The following is a 17,000-nucleotide window of genomic DNA, read 5'->3' as shown; positions in this document are numbered from 1 at the left end:
TTTAGGTTGAGTCAGTATTTTCAGTACCTAAATTATAACACAGGGCTCTACAATTGAAGAACAGAGGCTTCAAAGATAGGCAAGATACAACGATGGCAGAGATACTTTCCTTCTTGATCCTTACTGTTCTTCCACTCACTGCAGTTGTCACAGGATTCTAGAGCAAGGAAAGATTAAAAACTGCAAAACACCCCCAAACATTCCCCTGATGTTCAGATTGTTTTACACTACTCTGTATGGCCATGTGGTGTCTGAGGATACTATTTGATGGTATTTTTTGAAACAAATGTTTCTGAAACAGATATGCATATTTAGGGGGAGGGGGTCATAAAGATCCTATGAAATGTGCAGAAATACTCTTGAATAGACTTGGTCTTATTGTTTTTGGTTTTTATTCTTTTTCCATTGGAAGGGGGGTTAGCTACATCACTAGGGGGCAATAGACCCACATTTTACACTGGTTATAACTCCAGGCCTTCGTAGATACAGAAATTATTACTTAAAGAGTAGTTCGGATTGCTGAAAGTAACCTTCCCTGTGTTACAGCAGCCAGAGTGCCTACTGCTGTTTCGCCAGTGAAAGTTTAGATCCTTCTATTCCAGAAGGAACATTATGTGGTTTCCGTTACAGTTGTCAGGTACCTTGATTAAAGGGGTTTTGTATCCTCCAAAACCTCTGGCCATGTGTTGTTTTCCTTCTGATAAATGTTTTCTTTTGGTGTGGGGTTTTTTTTTTCTTCTTTACCATTAAGGAGAATAAAGACTGGAACAAGTTGATTCAGGACGCTCAGAGAAGAGGTGCAATTATCAAGACATCAGACAAAAGCTACAAGAAAGATGCCCTTAAGATTCTGAAGCTCAAACAAATGCCACAGAATCCCCTGTGCCAGCTTCCCACCAAAGCAGGGACAACGAAAGCTCCTCTGGCACAGGCAACTTCTGGTAGGAAGGTGGGTGAGCCTGCAAATCCAAGGGAGGCCAGCAGACCACGGGAACTTGCTGCTGGTCCTGGCCATGCAGTGCCACATGGAAGCAGAATGTCCCAGCAGCCACAGGGAACTCAGGTTGCAGACTCCCGGAGATCCAGCATCTCTGCACCAGTGGGGGCAGCAGCACTCCCTGCTGATAAAGAGAAACCGCGCGACCCAAGGCTGGCAAGTATAGCCAGCAGAACTGGAGCTAAAGGGAAGGAGCAGGACCCAAAACACAGCAGTCAGTCAGCCCAGAGCAGTCGAGAATCAACGCTGCAGCAGCGTCTGGATGTGTCCTCAGCTGCCAGGGACCTGATTTCCAGAACGGAGCCTTCTAGGAAGCACCAACAAGCAAAGGGCCAGTGTGAGGTGCCTTCCACATTGCCTTATGCAGCTAAACTAGAGGGCGACAGGAGAGCTCCGTTGCCAGAACACCATTCAACAGCCAGCAGTGAACGAGGTCAAGGTAGTAGCAGTAAGTGGAACAAAGACCCACGTACTTCAATGAGGAGAACATCAGAGTCATCATCAGTGAGCACAGACTCCAGCAGTGCCAAGCGAAGAAGGACCTCTCACTGACTTCAGTACTTCAGTGTTGGCTCGTTACTGAGACTCTATTCCCAGGTTTCTATCTAACAAAGAAATATTTTAAAATATTTAGTGCACCTGGAGCTCTCTTACAGTAATACTGCTACTGTCAGAAGATCCATCATTTGAAATGTCTCGACTTACAAAAGGGACTGTGCATCTGGCAGTTGAGAGCTTTTGAAGAGAGAAGTTGGAGAGTTGCATTACTTGGAATGGCAGTGAATTTTGTCATCTAGGAAGTTAAGGTTGTAAATGTTGTATATTTGTACAGTATGCAAAATTATTTTAAGATTTAATTGGGCAAACATAACTTCTCATTTCCTTGTGCAAATGCAGATTTCTTAGCGACGTGATTTTTTTTTAATGAAGAACAAGAGCAAAATATAAAATAAACAAAAAAAAAAACAACCCAGACCTAACTTTACCAAAACAAAAAAGAGGAAAAAACAAACAAACAAAAAAACAGCCAGACTGTTTTCCTTTTGTACCAGTAAGTCTAATTTATTTAATAGAAAAGCATGAGTGTTGGTAACGTGGTAACGATGAGTCTTCCTCGTGTTCCACTAGTGCCTCAGGGAAGGCTGAAGGCAGATGTACGTTGGTTGAATGAAGAGAATTCTACTTATTTTGTGTATTTTATTGTCTGTTTTTATAGGAACAGAAGAGCTTTCGTTTATATAGATGTGCCTTGAGTTTTGCTCTTGCTGCTTCGTCAGCTGGGATCCTTTTCCTCTTGCAGTGGCAGTACAAACTGCAGGTTAAAGCCTGGGAGGTCTGTTTGAACCCAGTGAGTCCTTGTGATGAATAATCAACAGGACTGTGGAATCTGAGTCAAAGATCTAGTTAACACTTACTGATAATGACACTTAAGTTTCTTTGTATGTTGCTCTTGGAGATCCAGAGATAAAAAAGGAGAAGCGTTCATTCTAAGTGTTATTACTGGATTCTTTTCACTGTGTCGATGAAGAAGTAACCAGTAAAATGAGGTTGCAGGGGGGAAGAAATACCTATTTTTAAGAAAGCATCCTGTCATCATTAACATTTCACAATAAAAGTGGAATTATTTCTCTTAAGAATGAAGTATTAATTCTTCTGGAATACACTGCGTCTGTCTTAAGCAAGTGAACAGTAATGTTTGCTATGCATGCGGATTTGCATGGAGGTAGCCTTGCATGCTTCTGCCCAAGAGCTTGGCACCTTGCTGCAGTAACTTGAGGTAGGGGTTTTGCTTGCAAGCCAGGTTGCTATCTCCAGGCTCTTGTGTTCAAATTCAGTGCTTTATGAACCAGGTTGGTATCGTGCCATCCCTTTCTGACTCTGACTTGAGAAGGGCTGTTTGTGCTGTGACTGCTGGGGCCTGATGAGATCTGAGACCTACAAAGAAACCGATGTTATCTTTGTGAGTGAGCTCTGGTAAGTGAATCTTGCACCTGAAATGGAAGCATTGTCACATGGTTGGGGGCAGGTCCTGGTAGGGTGAAGTTCTGAAAACCATGCACTTATAACCAGTAAGTGGGGATGCTTTTGGTTCCAAAATGTCCATGGCTTTTCCTGAGCAAATGAACTGCTGGGTTTCTCTGGCCAGAGTTTAACCATCATCTTGTTTCTGTTTCTGCCCTGACACATTGATTGCAGTGATTAGTGCTACCTTTGTTCTTTTATCCCACTGCCAGAGTGGTGTGTGTGATCCAGTCCAGTGACACACAAGTGGCTTACTGAACAAAAGGGTGTAGCAGTTCAGTGGTGATTGATGCTGGGATAGTTTGCACGCTTGATGTATCCAAGCTCAGAAAAATGTGCTTTAGTAGCAACAACTGCATTGTAGGTGTGTTGGGAGACTGTTAGTCACTGTGCCTGTCCTGTTCATTGTGCTATATTTAAGATAACAGGAGAATTCTGTCCTTTGGGATGCCTGTGAAGTGAAAGCAGAGTATGCATGGTGTTCACCTTCAGTCGTTCTCCGTGTTGCAATCTTAACTGTTGCAGTGAACCCCGACCTTTTCTTCTCAGCACTGTGCGCTTCTACCACTGCTGTCACTCTTGTTGCACGTAGGGTGAGAACGAAGGCTGCTTGTTTTACTGCTGTGAACTGGGCAGTTCTGTCACTCCCATGTTACAGATGGTGCACAGGGATGGATTCTCCCTCTAAGTCAACAGGAACACTTAAAATACCTTTGTCTTTTAAACCCTTTGGCTCTACTTGCCAGGGCTGTGTTGACCTGTCTTCTGCTTTTTCACACATTAAAAAGGCTACTGTTCTGCAAGCTGCTGAAAGACCCTATAGCTGTGGAAGCTGTGAAGTCTGTCTTTCTGTAAATAAAACAAAGCTGGCAGCAGTGTGAATGAGAGGATGCTTTTCTGGCCATTAAGTAGAAGTTTGTCAAGGGAATTTTCTCTTCAGGCTTCTCTGCTTGTTTTCTTTCTGCTCAAGCATTCTGCATTTCAGAGCATGTTTTCTTCTCAGACTGTACTTACTCCGTGCTGGAAGGAATTTTGTTTTAACGTTGCCTTTTCTCTTGTATTATGTACACATATAAGCCATGTAATTTTATAATTTGTGTTCTTCCATAAATCGTCTTTGAGGTGTGGTCAGTGGCTGAGGCATTTTTCTTATTTAAAACTAGGTTTATTTTTGTCTGATATAAATTCACAGCATCACAGAATTGCAGAGGTTGGAAGAAACCTCAAGAGATCATCAAGTGCAGCCCCCCAAACTGTTGATCTTTCAGCAGAAGCTTTTCCTCCCGTTGTCAGTCTGTGCCATTAAGGGTACATCTGGAATGAAATTGTGTGCTTGGCAGCTGAATTCTCAGCACAAAGAAGTTCCTGGTGTGATGCTGTTGGTCCTTGACTCCATAGAGAAGGGAAAATCCCTTGTGTGAGCACAGGGCTGTTTTCAAAGGTTTCTGTCTCGCTAATCCTTTGGTTGTACGTAAAGCAGCCTCTCCAGCAGAGGTGAAGTGTAACTCCATGCCATTACTCCAAACCATGGCTGTATCTATACTGATGATATCCAACCTAGGATATCAATTCAATTCTCCTTACCTGTGTATCACTGCACGTGCAGAGTGCAGTTGGGTGTTCATGGAAGGATGCCTTTGCTAGCTGTACCTACAGCTGCCTGCCAACCCATCAGAGGAAGGCAGGCAGTTTGCTGGAGCATTACCACACTTCGGATAAAACACTGGGGGGCTTTATGCTGCTTGGTGTGGCAGCAGAGGCAAATATGGCTGAGTAATGCTGAGAGCAGGTGATATCTGTGATGTGGGCAGTAATCATGGGAGCAGTGCGGTGCTGCTGAGGGGGAGGCCAAAGCAAGACCCAAAAACATCAGCATCTCTTCCCAGTCTCTTGTCTATGTTCACGTTTCAGTGCTGGTGAGGTGTGAGGGTTACAGAACTGGCTCACAGATGAGCTGTGCTTAATTAGCATCCAGTAAATGAAGGCACATGAGTTGGGAGACAGCTGTGCCCAGAAAAACTGGCAGCTTCCAAACACTGAATGAGTTGAAACATAGTTAGCCTCAGGTGAGATCCAAAAAATAACATGGAAACCCAATGATTTAAGAGACTTTATTTTTGCAGTTACTGAAGGGTGGTGAGGTGTTGCAGTTTACTTTTTGCCTATAGAATGGAGAGAAGTGGCCAACAGCTAGAGGTGGGTTCTTTATTCACAGCCTATGGACTGTGACAACACCAAGAGTAAGCAGAACTGTGGTCCTAAAAATGCAAGGCATCCTCTCCAGTCTGCATGAATAAATGATGGATGAAATGGCTGCTGTATTGTAAATGGAATTTATAATGTTAACAATATAATACAGTCTCTTGCCACAACGAGTCCGTTCCCAAGTTGTATATTAGGTCTCCTTTCTTGTCTTTAAGATGCTTGGGAAGGAGCCAAATGCGTTATTCTTTAATACAAATAAATGTAAGCTAAGCAGAGCTGTATGTTGAACGATGCTGATACGTGAGACCTCCTGGCCACATGTGCATGATTGCTGAGGCCTCGACTAATTTGCCACCAGCTCCCACGCAAACGATGGTAGAAATGAAAACGAAGGTAGGCTGAGTACATTCAATACAAAGAAAGGGCAGAAAACTTGGTTGTACAGCCTGACAGGCTACTCTGTTTTGTTTTGATTTCACTGCTTCACCAAGCAAGACCTCCTTTCTTGGCTACAAAGTGCTTCCCATCTCTTTACTTTAATCCCTGAAATTGCATGGAGTGGGGTGGAGCTCTTGGACCTTGGCTGTGTTGTTGGCCAGGAGAAAACAGCAGTGTGGCAAAAACAGGTTATCTTTAGGCTTTGCTCACACATCTCACCCTGCAGTGAAACTTGTTATGACACCTAGAGGATCAAAATGATAAAAGGAGCCCTTAGGACAGGCTGAAGCTCTTCTCTGCATCTGAAATCAGTGTGTGATTTCTGCACGACAGTGGCCGAACGCCCCACATTTCTGCCAGGAGTGCTGAGAAGATGGCGATGGAAATCTCTTCAGAACCCAGATCTGCTCTTATTTCTGACAACACCGCTCAGCTCCCTCCTTAAATTTATTTGGGATGCTTCATGGAAGCTGATTATGGAATAAAAACGATTGGTGAGATTGTTGGCACTTTCTGCCACTAATGGACTGCTTTTCCACTGGCCTGGTAGGGTCACAAATCACTCTCAGAGATGAGAGCTTCCCCATCTTTAAAGCAAAACCAATGGAGAACCAGCATACCTGGTAAATTCCTATAGGCAGAATTTCTTTCATTTCTGTGTCCAGCTCACATGGAGGTGTCACACGTCTGTTTGTTGAGCATGTAAATGTGCATGAAGCCCAAGTGCTGTAGGCCTCTCTACAGCTGGGTCTGTCCTCCATCACATCAGGCAGTTTTTGTTGTCTGGGGCTTTTGATCGCATGGATTTCAGTACTTTCAACAGTTGAAGAAGAATTTGAGGTAAACAAGTAAAATCAAAAGCTCTACTTGTACTGTTTGAAGAGGTCACCTTTTTGCAGACAGGAGTATAATCTAAAAACTTTTTTAAAGGAATCAAATGCTGGCTGCTGATGTGAAAACCTCTTGAAAGAGCACAAGTGGCTTTCCTTGGAAGGAGAAGTGCCTGTCAGCTCACCCTTCTACTAGTGAGGTATGGAGCTCATTGGACAGCTTCTCCATTAATGCACAGACATCTCCATCTTAAGAAGAACTTTCAGGTCTGCAGGTACTTGCTGTGCTGGTTTCTTTCTGTATGATTTCAATAATGCTTGATTCTCTTGGTATAAACACCTGTGTGCTAACAAATGTCTAGCTAATGGGTTTGCAGTGCTGAAGCTCTCAGTAAATTTACATTATTCTCTCAAATGCCAGGTTTTGTGAGAGTGATTTTTTTTATTTTCTTGTCTTGCAGGGGTTTCTGTTTTGTGACTGTAAATTCTCCAATGCAACTGGGCTGGTGAAGCAGTACCTGGAGCTGCACCGAGTGGGGCTGGCTTCATGGAGGAGCTTGAATGTGCCATCTACTGCCCAGTCTGCAACCACAGCTCCCTCTTCTAGCTCTATTGAGTGGACTTGTGTTTTGTTTCTTGGTTTTCTTGCCCTGCCCATCACCTTCAATGTTTCTCAGGTGTCCTTTGATACAGGACACAGCTGCACAGGATACAGCTACTGGAGGATTAGCACTGCAAGTTTCTACTTCTGCATGCAGTTCATCAGGCTTTGCTTGAAGAGGCCTAGGGACTGAACACCACGGTACTTGGGGTTCATGGGGAGGTGGGACCGTCTCTGGAATGGACTTAGGAAGCTGGGGATGTTTTGTCTTGAAAACAAAGAAACCCCAACAAACAGCACCTGATCAAACAATCCAAACTCCTCAGCCCCTCATAAAAGCTTGGTTTACTGGTACATCACCCTCAGTAATCTTGGCTGTTCTGAGCCTTGTTGTGCTCTTCTGTGGTTGTTTTCTGTGGGAATTCAGTGCTGCTGTTGCTTGGCATGTTCCCACCTGCCTCTCATAAGTGTGCTTTTGCAGAGAATCTGCTGGCTGCAGTTCGCCTGGGATATGGCTTTGTGAAATAGCAGATTTTCCATTGCTTAATCTAATTTGCTAGAGAAAAACACTAGTGCAGGGAAAGGAGAATGTGTGCTTCACCTTCCAGAAATGTCATTAGAGACCTTGATCTTGTTACAGCCTGTTCTGTGCTATTACTTGTAAGAACAGTAACACATAAGGATTTGAAATATATCTCAGTAAGAAAGTATAAGGAAAGAGCAAAGTGTCAATGGCAACAGACAGCAAACGGCTGCATTAAAGGGAGGAAATGCTTGTGTCAGCCCACTCCCTCAGAGATCAGATCTCAGCAGGGTGAATTTGACCCTCCTTGCTTCTGTAGTAGATTAACTGAGTCCTGTGACCTACCTCTGTGGTGCTCCTCGAAACAGGCACCAAATTCCTTTGCTCGGTATGGCTTTGGATACGATGCAATTCAAGTTGTGTTGATGCTGATCCCCTTATTTCTCGTCGCTGTCTTTGACGTGCTTGACTGTATATTTCTTCCTCCACGCTGATTCTCTATGAGAATCTCAACACTGCAGTCCCAGGTGCTTAACTGAAGGGCTCCTTCTGCCAAGGTGCAGCATGGCCCCATCTCTGGGGGATGGCATGGGAGGCTGGGCAGCTGAGATCCCCTGGAGAACCACCCCTGGGCTGCTCAGCATTCTTCAGCTGCAGGCTCATTTGGAAATGGCATTTCCATGAGGCTGGGGCTTAATATATCGTTCATTGTCTACAGCTAGCGGTGCAACCTAAGTTCAGCAAAGTAATTAGGAGAAATAATTAACGGCTCTCAGCGATGAAGCAACGTCTCTCCCTCCCCTTTCCCTCACCGTTGGTGCACCTTGCCAGTGACTCAGAAAACACAAGAGGACGTTATGAATCAAAAAAATAAGTTTTTACCTGTAATTAACTGTGCACACAGAAAGGAAAACGTGGCAATCAAGCAGCAATTGATAGTTGCTTTACTGTAGGAGGATACACCATAATCAAACGCTCATGGCAAAATGTCCCTTTAACTTGTGGCTCTTTTATAATGTTTACTTCAAACAAAAATAAGTCTCTACCAAAAAGAAAAAGAAGAGGATTTCAACCGTACACTATACGGAAATGTGTGGATAAGACACTGCCCTCCTCACGCTCCGTACGCCTGATGGCCCCTGTGTTCTCTGTAAGTGCAAGAAAACAAAACCCGGCAATGAGATACAAAGTCAATGCAGCAACTAGAGCTGTAGGCAACGGTATGTGAGCAGCCAGGCCCGGCTGGCGGCGGGGCTACACAGCGGGATGGAGCAGAGTCCCCTCTTCCCTCCCTCCCTTCCCCTCCCTGTGGTGTTGTAGGACTCTGATGTTATCACGAGAGGCTTTTTTGAAACGGGACACTAAGAAGGAGGGAAGAAAAAGAACACCCCAACCTCTACCAAAGTAAATAAATCATTAAAAAAAGAAAAGATTCTCGCTTGGATTGCGGCACTGTGGCACCAGGGCCCTGGGTCGCCCTGTGCGGAGCAGGGGAGGAAGGACAGCCGTATCTGCGTGGCTCTGCTGCAGTCCCTGCGTCGCTGCTCAACCATCAGCTCTGTGCTGCGGCCGCCCCGCGTGGTTCCATGGTCAGGAGTCAGCCCTGCTTTTCAGCTGCTTGAAAAGTGGCCGAAAGACATTGTGCAAGTCTTAGCGTGAAGGAAGGCAGAGGAGCTGGTGGGGAGATCCACCATTGCCTTGCACTCCCCGGACCCTCGGTGCTGTACCTCGGCTGGGCTCCTTCCTGCTGGCCTCAGAGGTCAGCCCAGCCACGCAGCTGCAGGCCCAGCACACTGAGGACGATGGTGCTGATGGCAGCCCGCGTGCTCGAGGCACCATCACAGTCCTTTTTGTCAGCTTCGCACCGTGACTGCTGGCACAGGACTCCCTTGAAGCCCACGGGGCAGATGCAGCGCTGGTTCTGGTAGCAGGTGCCGCCGTTCTGGCAGAGCAGGAGCTCGTCATCACAGACGTTGGCTGTAGGGAGGGAGGGATGGCGGTGGGGGTTGTGCTGCGGGGTGTGAAACCCCTCGGATGCAGCAGGAACCAGAAAGCTTTTGGTTTTCTGCTTTGGCCCCGAGGGGCTCCATCGTCAAACCCTGACAGAGTGGGACCGGTCCCTGTGCTAGAGGAACAGATCTGGGGCTGCAGACTTCAAAGCTGCTTTGGATTTGGGAGGAATGACCAAGCTCACCCCCCACCATGGGGCGGGCAGGAGACACGCTCCTTGTTGGAGATCTCCACCTCTCTGGAAGTGCCACCCCTCGTGGGACGCCCCTTCCTTCACTGGAGATCCCCCCACATTGGAGACCCCTTTCTCATGTGAGATTCCCTCCTCATTGGAGCTCCCCCCACGTCCATGCCCACCTCCCATCTCTGTGCCCTGACAGGGAGGCTGCCCGCAGTGCTGCCGGTTACTCACGGAAGCAGCCCTGTCTCCAGTAGTAGTTGGGCAGGCAGTCGTCACACTTTGGCCCCGTGGCTCCTTCCTTGCATTCACAGTAGCCGGTCTCATTGCAGCGGTCGTGCAGGGAGCTGATCTGATTGCAGTTACATTCTGGCCATGAAGACAATGCTGTGAATCCTCACCCTGCCCACAGGCTTTGCGCCTCCTCGTCCCCCCATGGAGGGGCTGGGGACTTTGGAAAGGCCTGGCTACGTGCCGTGGGCTGGCCCTGAGGGGGCGCGTGTCTGCCTGAGACCACCCTCACCGTGGGCAGCCCCTGCTACAGCAATGCATCTGAACCCAATTGGAAAGATTATTTGGGCTTTGGTGCCCGCAGACATTATTTTGGGCTTGGTAGATTGCAAGACCCTAAGAGCTGCTGTCCTCTGAGAGCATCCCAGTGGACACGCTGCCCTCAGAATGGGCTGATCCAAAGCCCATCTCACAGCATGAGGTCCCAGGCCCAGCACTGCTCCCGAGGCAGCATGAGTGCTCACCTATGCATACATTCTCATCGTCCAGCTCTGCCGAGCTGTTACGGTAGAAGCCCAGGCGGCAGTGCTGGCAGTGCTGGCCCCGCGTGTTGTGCTTGCAGCTCACGCAGGTCACCACGTTCAGGAAGTCGATGTAGCTGCAGCGATTGGAGTGGCCGTAGCACTCACAGTCTGCAGAGAGGAAGAAAGAGAGAGGTGGGCCGTGGGGAAACCTTTTGCTCCAACAAAATGCAATGGTTGCTGCCTGTGGGGCTGAGTGCTTGCAGTGGGGGCTGTACCTCATTGCTGCATGGGGGTTGGATTGGAGGTCTTTGCTCAGAGTGGGGCCAGGATGGTTTGTCCCTGCAGGGTACACAGGCAGGAGCCAGCCCCAGGACACAGCTCTTTGGGGAAATGCATAATTACAGGAGCAGCCAGTGGGCTGTGGAGTGCTGTCAGGTGTTAATTAAAGAGCTGCCTTGTTAATCAGTAGAGCCCAGCATGATGTTTTAAGAAGGGAGAGGCATGGGGCTATGTAGGGGCATGCAGAGCTTTGGGGAAGATTGTGTCCTGCCTGTTGGTGACAAGGAGGAGCTGAGCTGGTAGAGAGGTGATGGGAAGGCCTGGATGTGTTGAACCTGATGCATATGCAGGTAAGCCCTGGCTGCTTCTCTGGCCTTTTCTTCATGTGTCCCTTCTTAGCATGGCCTTTGCTGTAGTACTTCCCCAGGCAGTGCCTATTGTGAAGCATGATGACTCTCAGTTCTGGCTGAGTGTGTTATAGCTTAAAATGAGCATGTGCTAGGATGCACGGCTTGTGTGGGCTTTTTCCAAGGGAGATGGGCATGGGGAGGTGGCCCAGCGCTGCCTGGCGTGGCACAGAGCTGCCATTGCTGAGCAGAGTGTTGCTCCTGTCCTCACTGTGCTGCGCTGACCTTTCTCAGCTGTGGGTGTATGTTGAAAAACAACCACCTGGGTTTAATTTCTAGCTGGAAGAACTTAATTATTTGCTTCTTGTGTTTGCTTTTTATTACTGTGACGTGGGATGGCGATCACCTTGCAGTACTGTAGTGCTGTGTTCAGGATAATGAATCTTTCTGGGAGTTGAAAAGGACAACACAAGAGGAGGGGAGAGTTCTTGGCTGCTCAGTGGCACAGTCATCCTGCTCAGGAGATGTCTCAGCCAGCTGGCAGGAGACAACATGAGCAGGGGTGGTGTTGGGCAGATCTGAGCTTCTCCAGTGCTGGAGAGGTGGAGGTGGGTTCAGATCAGGGGTTTGGGTCCAGGCTCCCACATTAAGCATTCCAGCATGGCAGAATGATGGCAGGGAAGCATGGGCAGGCATGCATGTGGGGCTGGAGGAAGAGATTTATGCCAATGAAATGAAGATCAGGGAGGATGGAGCGTGGCAGAGGTTTCCCCATGGTTGGCAGCTGCCTGAGTAGGAGCTGAGACCCTCTGTGAAACAACCACTGCCTGCCTGATCGATAACCAAAGAACTCCAGCTCACGTGGTTCTGCTGCTGCAGTTCACAAGCAGTATTTCACCCGAGGTGTGTGATCTTACAGAGAGCAAACCCTCCCCATCTTCTCCATGTCTGAGGCTGCAGCTCTTTCGAGGACTGGGAGCCCTGAAAATCCTCACTCCCTCCTCTTACCTTTATATGTTTCAATAGGAGCCACCGGGCCGGTGTCTGGTTGGAGCCGGATGAGTTTTGAGTTCTTTGAGGATGCTTAAGGAAAATCAGAGACAGGCTTTTTCTCAGTGCTCCGCACCACTTTGCGTCCTACACTACTGCGAGCATCTCTGCTATGAGAACAATGATGAGCCAAGTCAGGAACACCGCGCTGGCAGCGTTGAAAGCTATTTCTGCACCAGACAGCTGGTAGCTGCTACATTTCTCCTTTTCCCCTCCTCAAAGTTTGATGCATGAAAAATTCCATGCACGGCAGTATTGCAATGCACAGAGCCGAGTGCTGGGCAGAAGGAGCCATCCACGCGTCCCCTGCTTAAACACGGGATTGGCTTTGCCGGACTGAGGATCTACAGGTATAAAGAGCTCCTGTCTGTGGCCTTGCTTTGATGACGGCCATGCAGACAGCCCCTCACCACCCTCAAAAAGCAGCTAGGACCACAGCTAAGAGCACAAAAGCTACGGAGGTGGTATAAAGCACAGAATCCTGCAGAACCCAGGCTGCTCCAGCCCTCTTGCCCATCCCAGCACCTACCTGACTTCTTCCCATGCCTCTTGCCTGCAGAGTGTGCTATGCGCCCTGCTTTGTTCTTCGGAGCTGCTATGTGAGATGATAAAATAGATCTGAATGCTGAGGTGGAGATACAGAGCCCCCCATGCCTGCTGTGCTGGGCTGGATGGTAGCTGATCCACCAGAAGTGGCTGCCCATGGTTGAGTTGGTGCTTGTGGGACCCCCATTTTATCTTCCACATTCTCCAAGTGTGGAAAAGGCAAATGATCTCTCAAGGAATGGAGTACAAGGAAACCGACTCCTGATTTCTCTAGTTTGTCCCACCCATCCACATCTGCCAACCCCAAAAGAGCATTCAGAAAGACTTCTATGGGGTGGGATGAGCAGAACTGAGCTGATCTCAACTACGAGTGGCAGAATGGATTGCACAATGCTGGGCATGCTGAGGATGAGCATAATGTCCCCAGCCTGTGGGCAATGAGGGAGAAAACAGACCTGCTCCATCTCTGGGAAAGGGCCTTACCTCGAATGTTCTTGGGAGGGTCTGGTGGCTTCAGCTTGGGTTGAGGTGCTGCTACTTTTGTTGGGCTCTGAACAGCTTAAGGTGGCATCAGTTAGAGAGAACATCAGATTTAATACAGGTCTTGCACTTGCTTGCTTAAAAAGGAGAGAAAAGGACACTGGAAGCTCTATTCAGGTATCAAGGGTGGATTGGTGGAGCCATGTGTGGTTGAGGATACAATGGGGCATGGATAGGAGACAAAATCTCCTGGAAACTGGTCTTCTAAGGGGAGCTGCTGGACAGATGAGTGTTGACATGTGGTCACTGCATTGCATGAAGCATGGAGAAAAGCAGACCTCTGCCAAGACTCAGAAGTCCCCATTGTCCAGTACAGACTGTCAGCATCACCTGGCATTGGTGCAAATGGTGTTGGCCTATCTTACTGCTATTTCAAATACAATTTTTTCTCTCTGTGAGGTTAGAGACAAGCCCAAAAGCACACAGTTCAAACAAGCCTGAATTCCAGCACTTTCTGTCCCCCATTTACTATGAGCAGATGCTGGGTTGTGTCCTGGCCTGGCTCCAGCTGCTGTTACATTCTGCACTGGAAGGGATGCTGATGTCTATGGGGGAGATTGCTACAGGCATCTCAGCTGGAAAAGGGCAGTGAGCCCCACCAGCAGCTGCCAAAGCATGTGTCAGTGGGAGCCCTGAGGAGGAGGCACTGCAGCCCCAACAGCCTCCCAGGGCTCCCACCAGGAGCTTCATAGCTCACCGTAGGCAGACACGTGGGAGACCTGAAGCGAGGAAATATGTAAGAAGGCATCTATGCTATAAACGACACAAGCCTATCTGTTTACAAAGTTATTCTGGTCTCAGGAGACAACAGGATTTCCATGATCCTCTCTGTTCACCCCGGCAGCAAGCCGAGAACAATCTCTTCTACCACTTATCATCCTCATCTTTCATGTATGCGACTAAACCCTGAGGCTCAATCCAGCCTCACCAGATTACCAGCTGCATGTAGGGCACAGATGAACCCCCAGCTTTTCCCAGGCGGGAGGAAGAGAGAGATGCATGGAAAGAAGATACGCAGAGCTACGAAGGGAAGCGGTGGGAGCAGGGATTGGCTGGCAGGACCCGGCTCAGCCGTGTGTCTCCTACCTTCTGCTGCCCCAACCTTGGCTGGGGGAGAGCCCACCTGCAGCGGGGCGGCCGCCGACAGGCCGGGATAGCCTGGCAGCAATCAGACAGAAAGCTGTGTTAGGAGCTGTGCTGGGGGAGCTGGGAACCAGCTGGGAGCTTTGCGTTGCACTGGAGGACAAAAGCTGGCCTTGTGGCCGTGAGCTTGTGCAGGTTTTTGTGCCTCAGGTGGGATTTAGCAGCTAACCTCCCCACGTTGCAGTGCAGAGGATAGGAGGGAAGCAGTGCACCGAGTTCTCAGCCCTTCTGAAAGCACTGCTTGAGTTTTGTGTGTTTGCAGAGGAATATCCTACGTTGGAGGCACCAAGTCCTGATTTCTGCTGCAAACTCGGCCCTGCTTCAGGCTCTGCTCTTTCCTTGGAAATAGCAGTTACAGAATTTGCAAGCCCCTGCAGGGAAATTAAAGCAGCAGGACATTTATAGATCCCTAGTTTTGATTTCTCTGCACGCTTTCGACCCCTCTGCTTCCATGCCCCTCTCTGTCTCCTCAACAGTGGTAACAATCTTTAGGTTTGCTAGAAAACAAATCGAGGAATGCAAATTTAAAAGCCACATTATTAATTTCAGGCTCCAATTGGGTAACATAAGGAGGAGGAGGGAAAAAAAAAATTCCTTGATCCTTGCCAAGTTTCAAAGGACAAACCCGAGTAGGAGAGAAATGTGATTTCCCAGCCTCGTCAAGGGGATCATAAACAATGCAGAATAAAAAAGAATATATTTTTTTCCTAAATGATGAGCTCCAAGAGAAGGTGATAGACATTGTCCTTTTCAGCTGGGAAGTGGAAACCAATTGATATTAATATGCTGTTAAAGGAGAGTATGAAAAAAGCCCTGTGCAAATTGGCAAGGGTTTAATTAGAGTCACAATAAAAAACAGCCCTGGAGGCATTTTGCTTTTTAGTCATTCGCATACACCTCCACTCACATCGCGTGTGCAGAGCCAGGGAAATTATTAATGCTCATTATCCTGAGAACTTTTCCCTTGTAGCTCTGTGACATTAATGGACAGCTTTACATTTCGGGAGTGGGAGAGAGATGCTTCACCCAAACCCGCTCCACACCAACGGCAGCCCCAGGCACGTCCTGCTGGGGCTTCTATGGCTCTGGTGGCAACCCCAGGTCTTGGTGGGGTTTCTGATGAGGCAGCAGGAAGTGAACCAAGGAGCCCTTCTTTGTAGAAAAACACACTGGGGGAAGAGATGTTTGAAACAGTGCAGAAGTACAGGGGAAGGACCTTGAGAAGCCCTTGTCTTTCCCCAGGTGCATGAGCATCTGGGAGAGAAGGGCATAGGATGTGTTTGTCCAGCACCAGGGAGTTGGTAAAACCCAAACCAAAGCTTAGGTTGGTTCTGTTTGTCCCAGAAGTGAATTGGCATTGCTGGGTTACAAACCAGTCGGAAAATGAAGCAGGAAAGGGGGAAGAAAAAAAAACAACCAAAAACCTACAAGAAAGCTCCTTTTGCTTATTTTGAATGCGGGGGGAAAATGTAACTAAAGACAAGGCAGATTTGACAGGCTCTGGGGAAGACTTAGAAATAATAAAACTGCAGAAGGCAAGGGAGATTGGCACTCAATTCATCCTCCTTGGGGTAACTGTTCTGCCTGTTTTGGCAGACCCCGCTATGCTCAGACCACAGCCTGTGTCCTTGGACACACTCCTTTCCCCTCTCACCACACAACGGGCACAAAAGCATCCCAAGAACATGAGCACGGCTCCTCCTTGACCACAGAAAGCACCACGAGCAGCCAAAGGAAGCTGCTGTCTGCACCCCAGAGTCAACCCAACTCTGATCTACCCCTCTAGTCTACGTGCCTGGCTGCTATGCCAGCGTGAGGAGGGATGGAGGAGAAGGGAGAACACATCAGTATGGCTGGAAATACCTGTTTTTTCCTCCTTCTTTTTCACGGGCTCAGAGGCAGCGGGCTCAGAGGTGGGTCTGATGATGCTTGCTTATGGTGGGAAGCAGAAATTCAGAGGGTGAAAAAACAGCGTGTATGTTAGAGGGCGAAACAACACAGCGATGGGACAGGGACCTGGGAGGGGGGGGAATATTAATGTCTGTCTGAGCTGACTTTTAAGTAAGGAGGAATTTGTTTCATGCTTCTAAAATTGAGGAGAGAGGCAATGACAGAGTATCTCACTTGGGATTGTTGCCCATCTCGGGGTTATTGCGTCTCCTGCAAGCGGGTCACCTTTTTTTAATGAGATGTTTTCCCTGAGGTGCAGGTGAGTTCCACTCTGAGCCCCTCGTGGTATTTAAAGAAGTACTTTACATTTTGCAGGGCTGGAGTGGGAAGATTATCTCTGGGCATCTCTGGAGGCAGGAGACCAGACTCCCTCTATGAAGGGACCATGAGAGCTGCAAAACCCCAGCCTGAGTCTCCTTTCCTGCACAAAGGTAGGAACTGGGGGCAAACTCTACTCTCCAAAGCTCTGAAACAAATTAGGATTGGGCTTCGCTTTGATTCCACATCACAGACACAGTTCTGGGGTGGGACCTGGCGGTGCAGAAGAACAAACCAGGGCTTGGATGGAGGTGATCAGCTCAGCCCT

At 48.2% G+C, this 17,000-nt stretch overlaps 2 protein-coding genes across 13 annotated transcripts in view; one reads left to right on the top strand and one right to left on the bottom strand.

The window, feature by feature from the left end:
- Positions 1–4,526, top strand: part of SETX (senataxin) — a 30,875-nt gene extending 26,349 nt beyond the window's left edge. For 7 of the 8 annotated variants that reach the window (XM_048965617.1, XM_048965620.1, XM_048965621.1 and 4 more), the window contains one exon: positions 752–1,966. In XM_048965617.1, the coding sequence (XP_048821574.1) occupies positions 752–1,549 (798 nt within the window). In that variant the 3' untranslated portion in view covers positions 1,550–1,966. Of the gene's footprint in view, positions 1–751; positions 1,967–2,213 lie in introns of those variants that run through there. The other variant, XR_007380594.1, reaches the window with a different exon arrangement.
- Positions 4,527–8,543: 4,017 nt separating this feature from the next.
- NTNG2 (netrin G2) overlaps positions 8,544–17,000 on the bottom strand; it is a 39,300-nt gene continuing 30,843 nt past the window's right edge. Inside the window, exons 7-13 of one of the 5 annotated variants that reach the window (XM_048965648.1) lie at positions 16,328–16,396; positions 13,265–13,339; positions 12,765–12,830; positions 12,194–12,268; positions 10,560–10,727; positions 10,039–10,173; positions 8,544–9,593 (exon numbers count right to left, since the gene is read on the bottom strand). In XM_048965648.1, the coding sequence (XP_048821605.1) occupies positions 9,370–9,593; positions 10,039–10,173; positions 10,560–10,727; positions 12,194–12,268; positions 12,765–12,830; positions 13,265–13,339; positions 16,328–16,396 (812 nt within the window). In that variant the 3' untranslated portion in view covers positions 8,544–9,369. The remainder of the gene's footprint in view (positions 9,594–10,038; positions 10,174–10,559; positions 10,728–12,193; positions 12,269–12,764; positions 12,831–13,264; positions 13,340–16,327; positions 16,397–17,000) is intronic. The other 4 variants (XM_048965649.1, XM_048965650.1, XM_048965652.1 and 1 more) reach the window with 4 other exon arrangements.

This window comes from Lagopus muta, chromosome 19 (assembly GCF_023343835.1).
Source record: "Lagopus muta isolate bLagMut1 chromosome 19, bLagMut1 primary, whole genome shotgun sequence".
In the NCBI taxonomy this organism is placed as follows: Eukaryota; Metazoa; Chordata; class Aves; order Galliformes; family Phasianidae; genus Lagopus; species Lagopus muta.
This window is presented reverse-complemented; position numbering and strand designations above follow the sequence as displayed.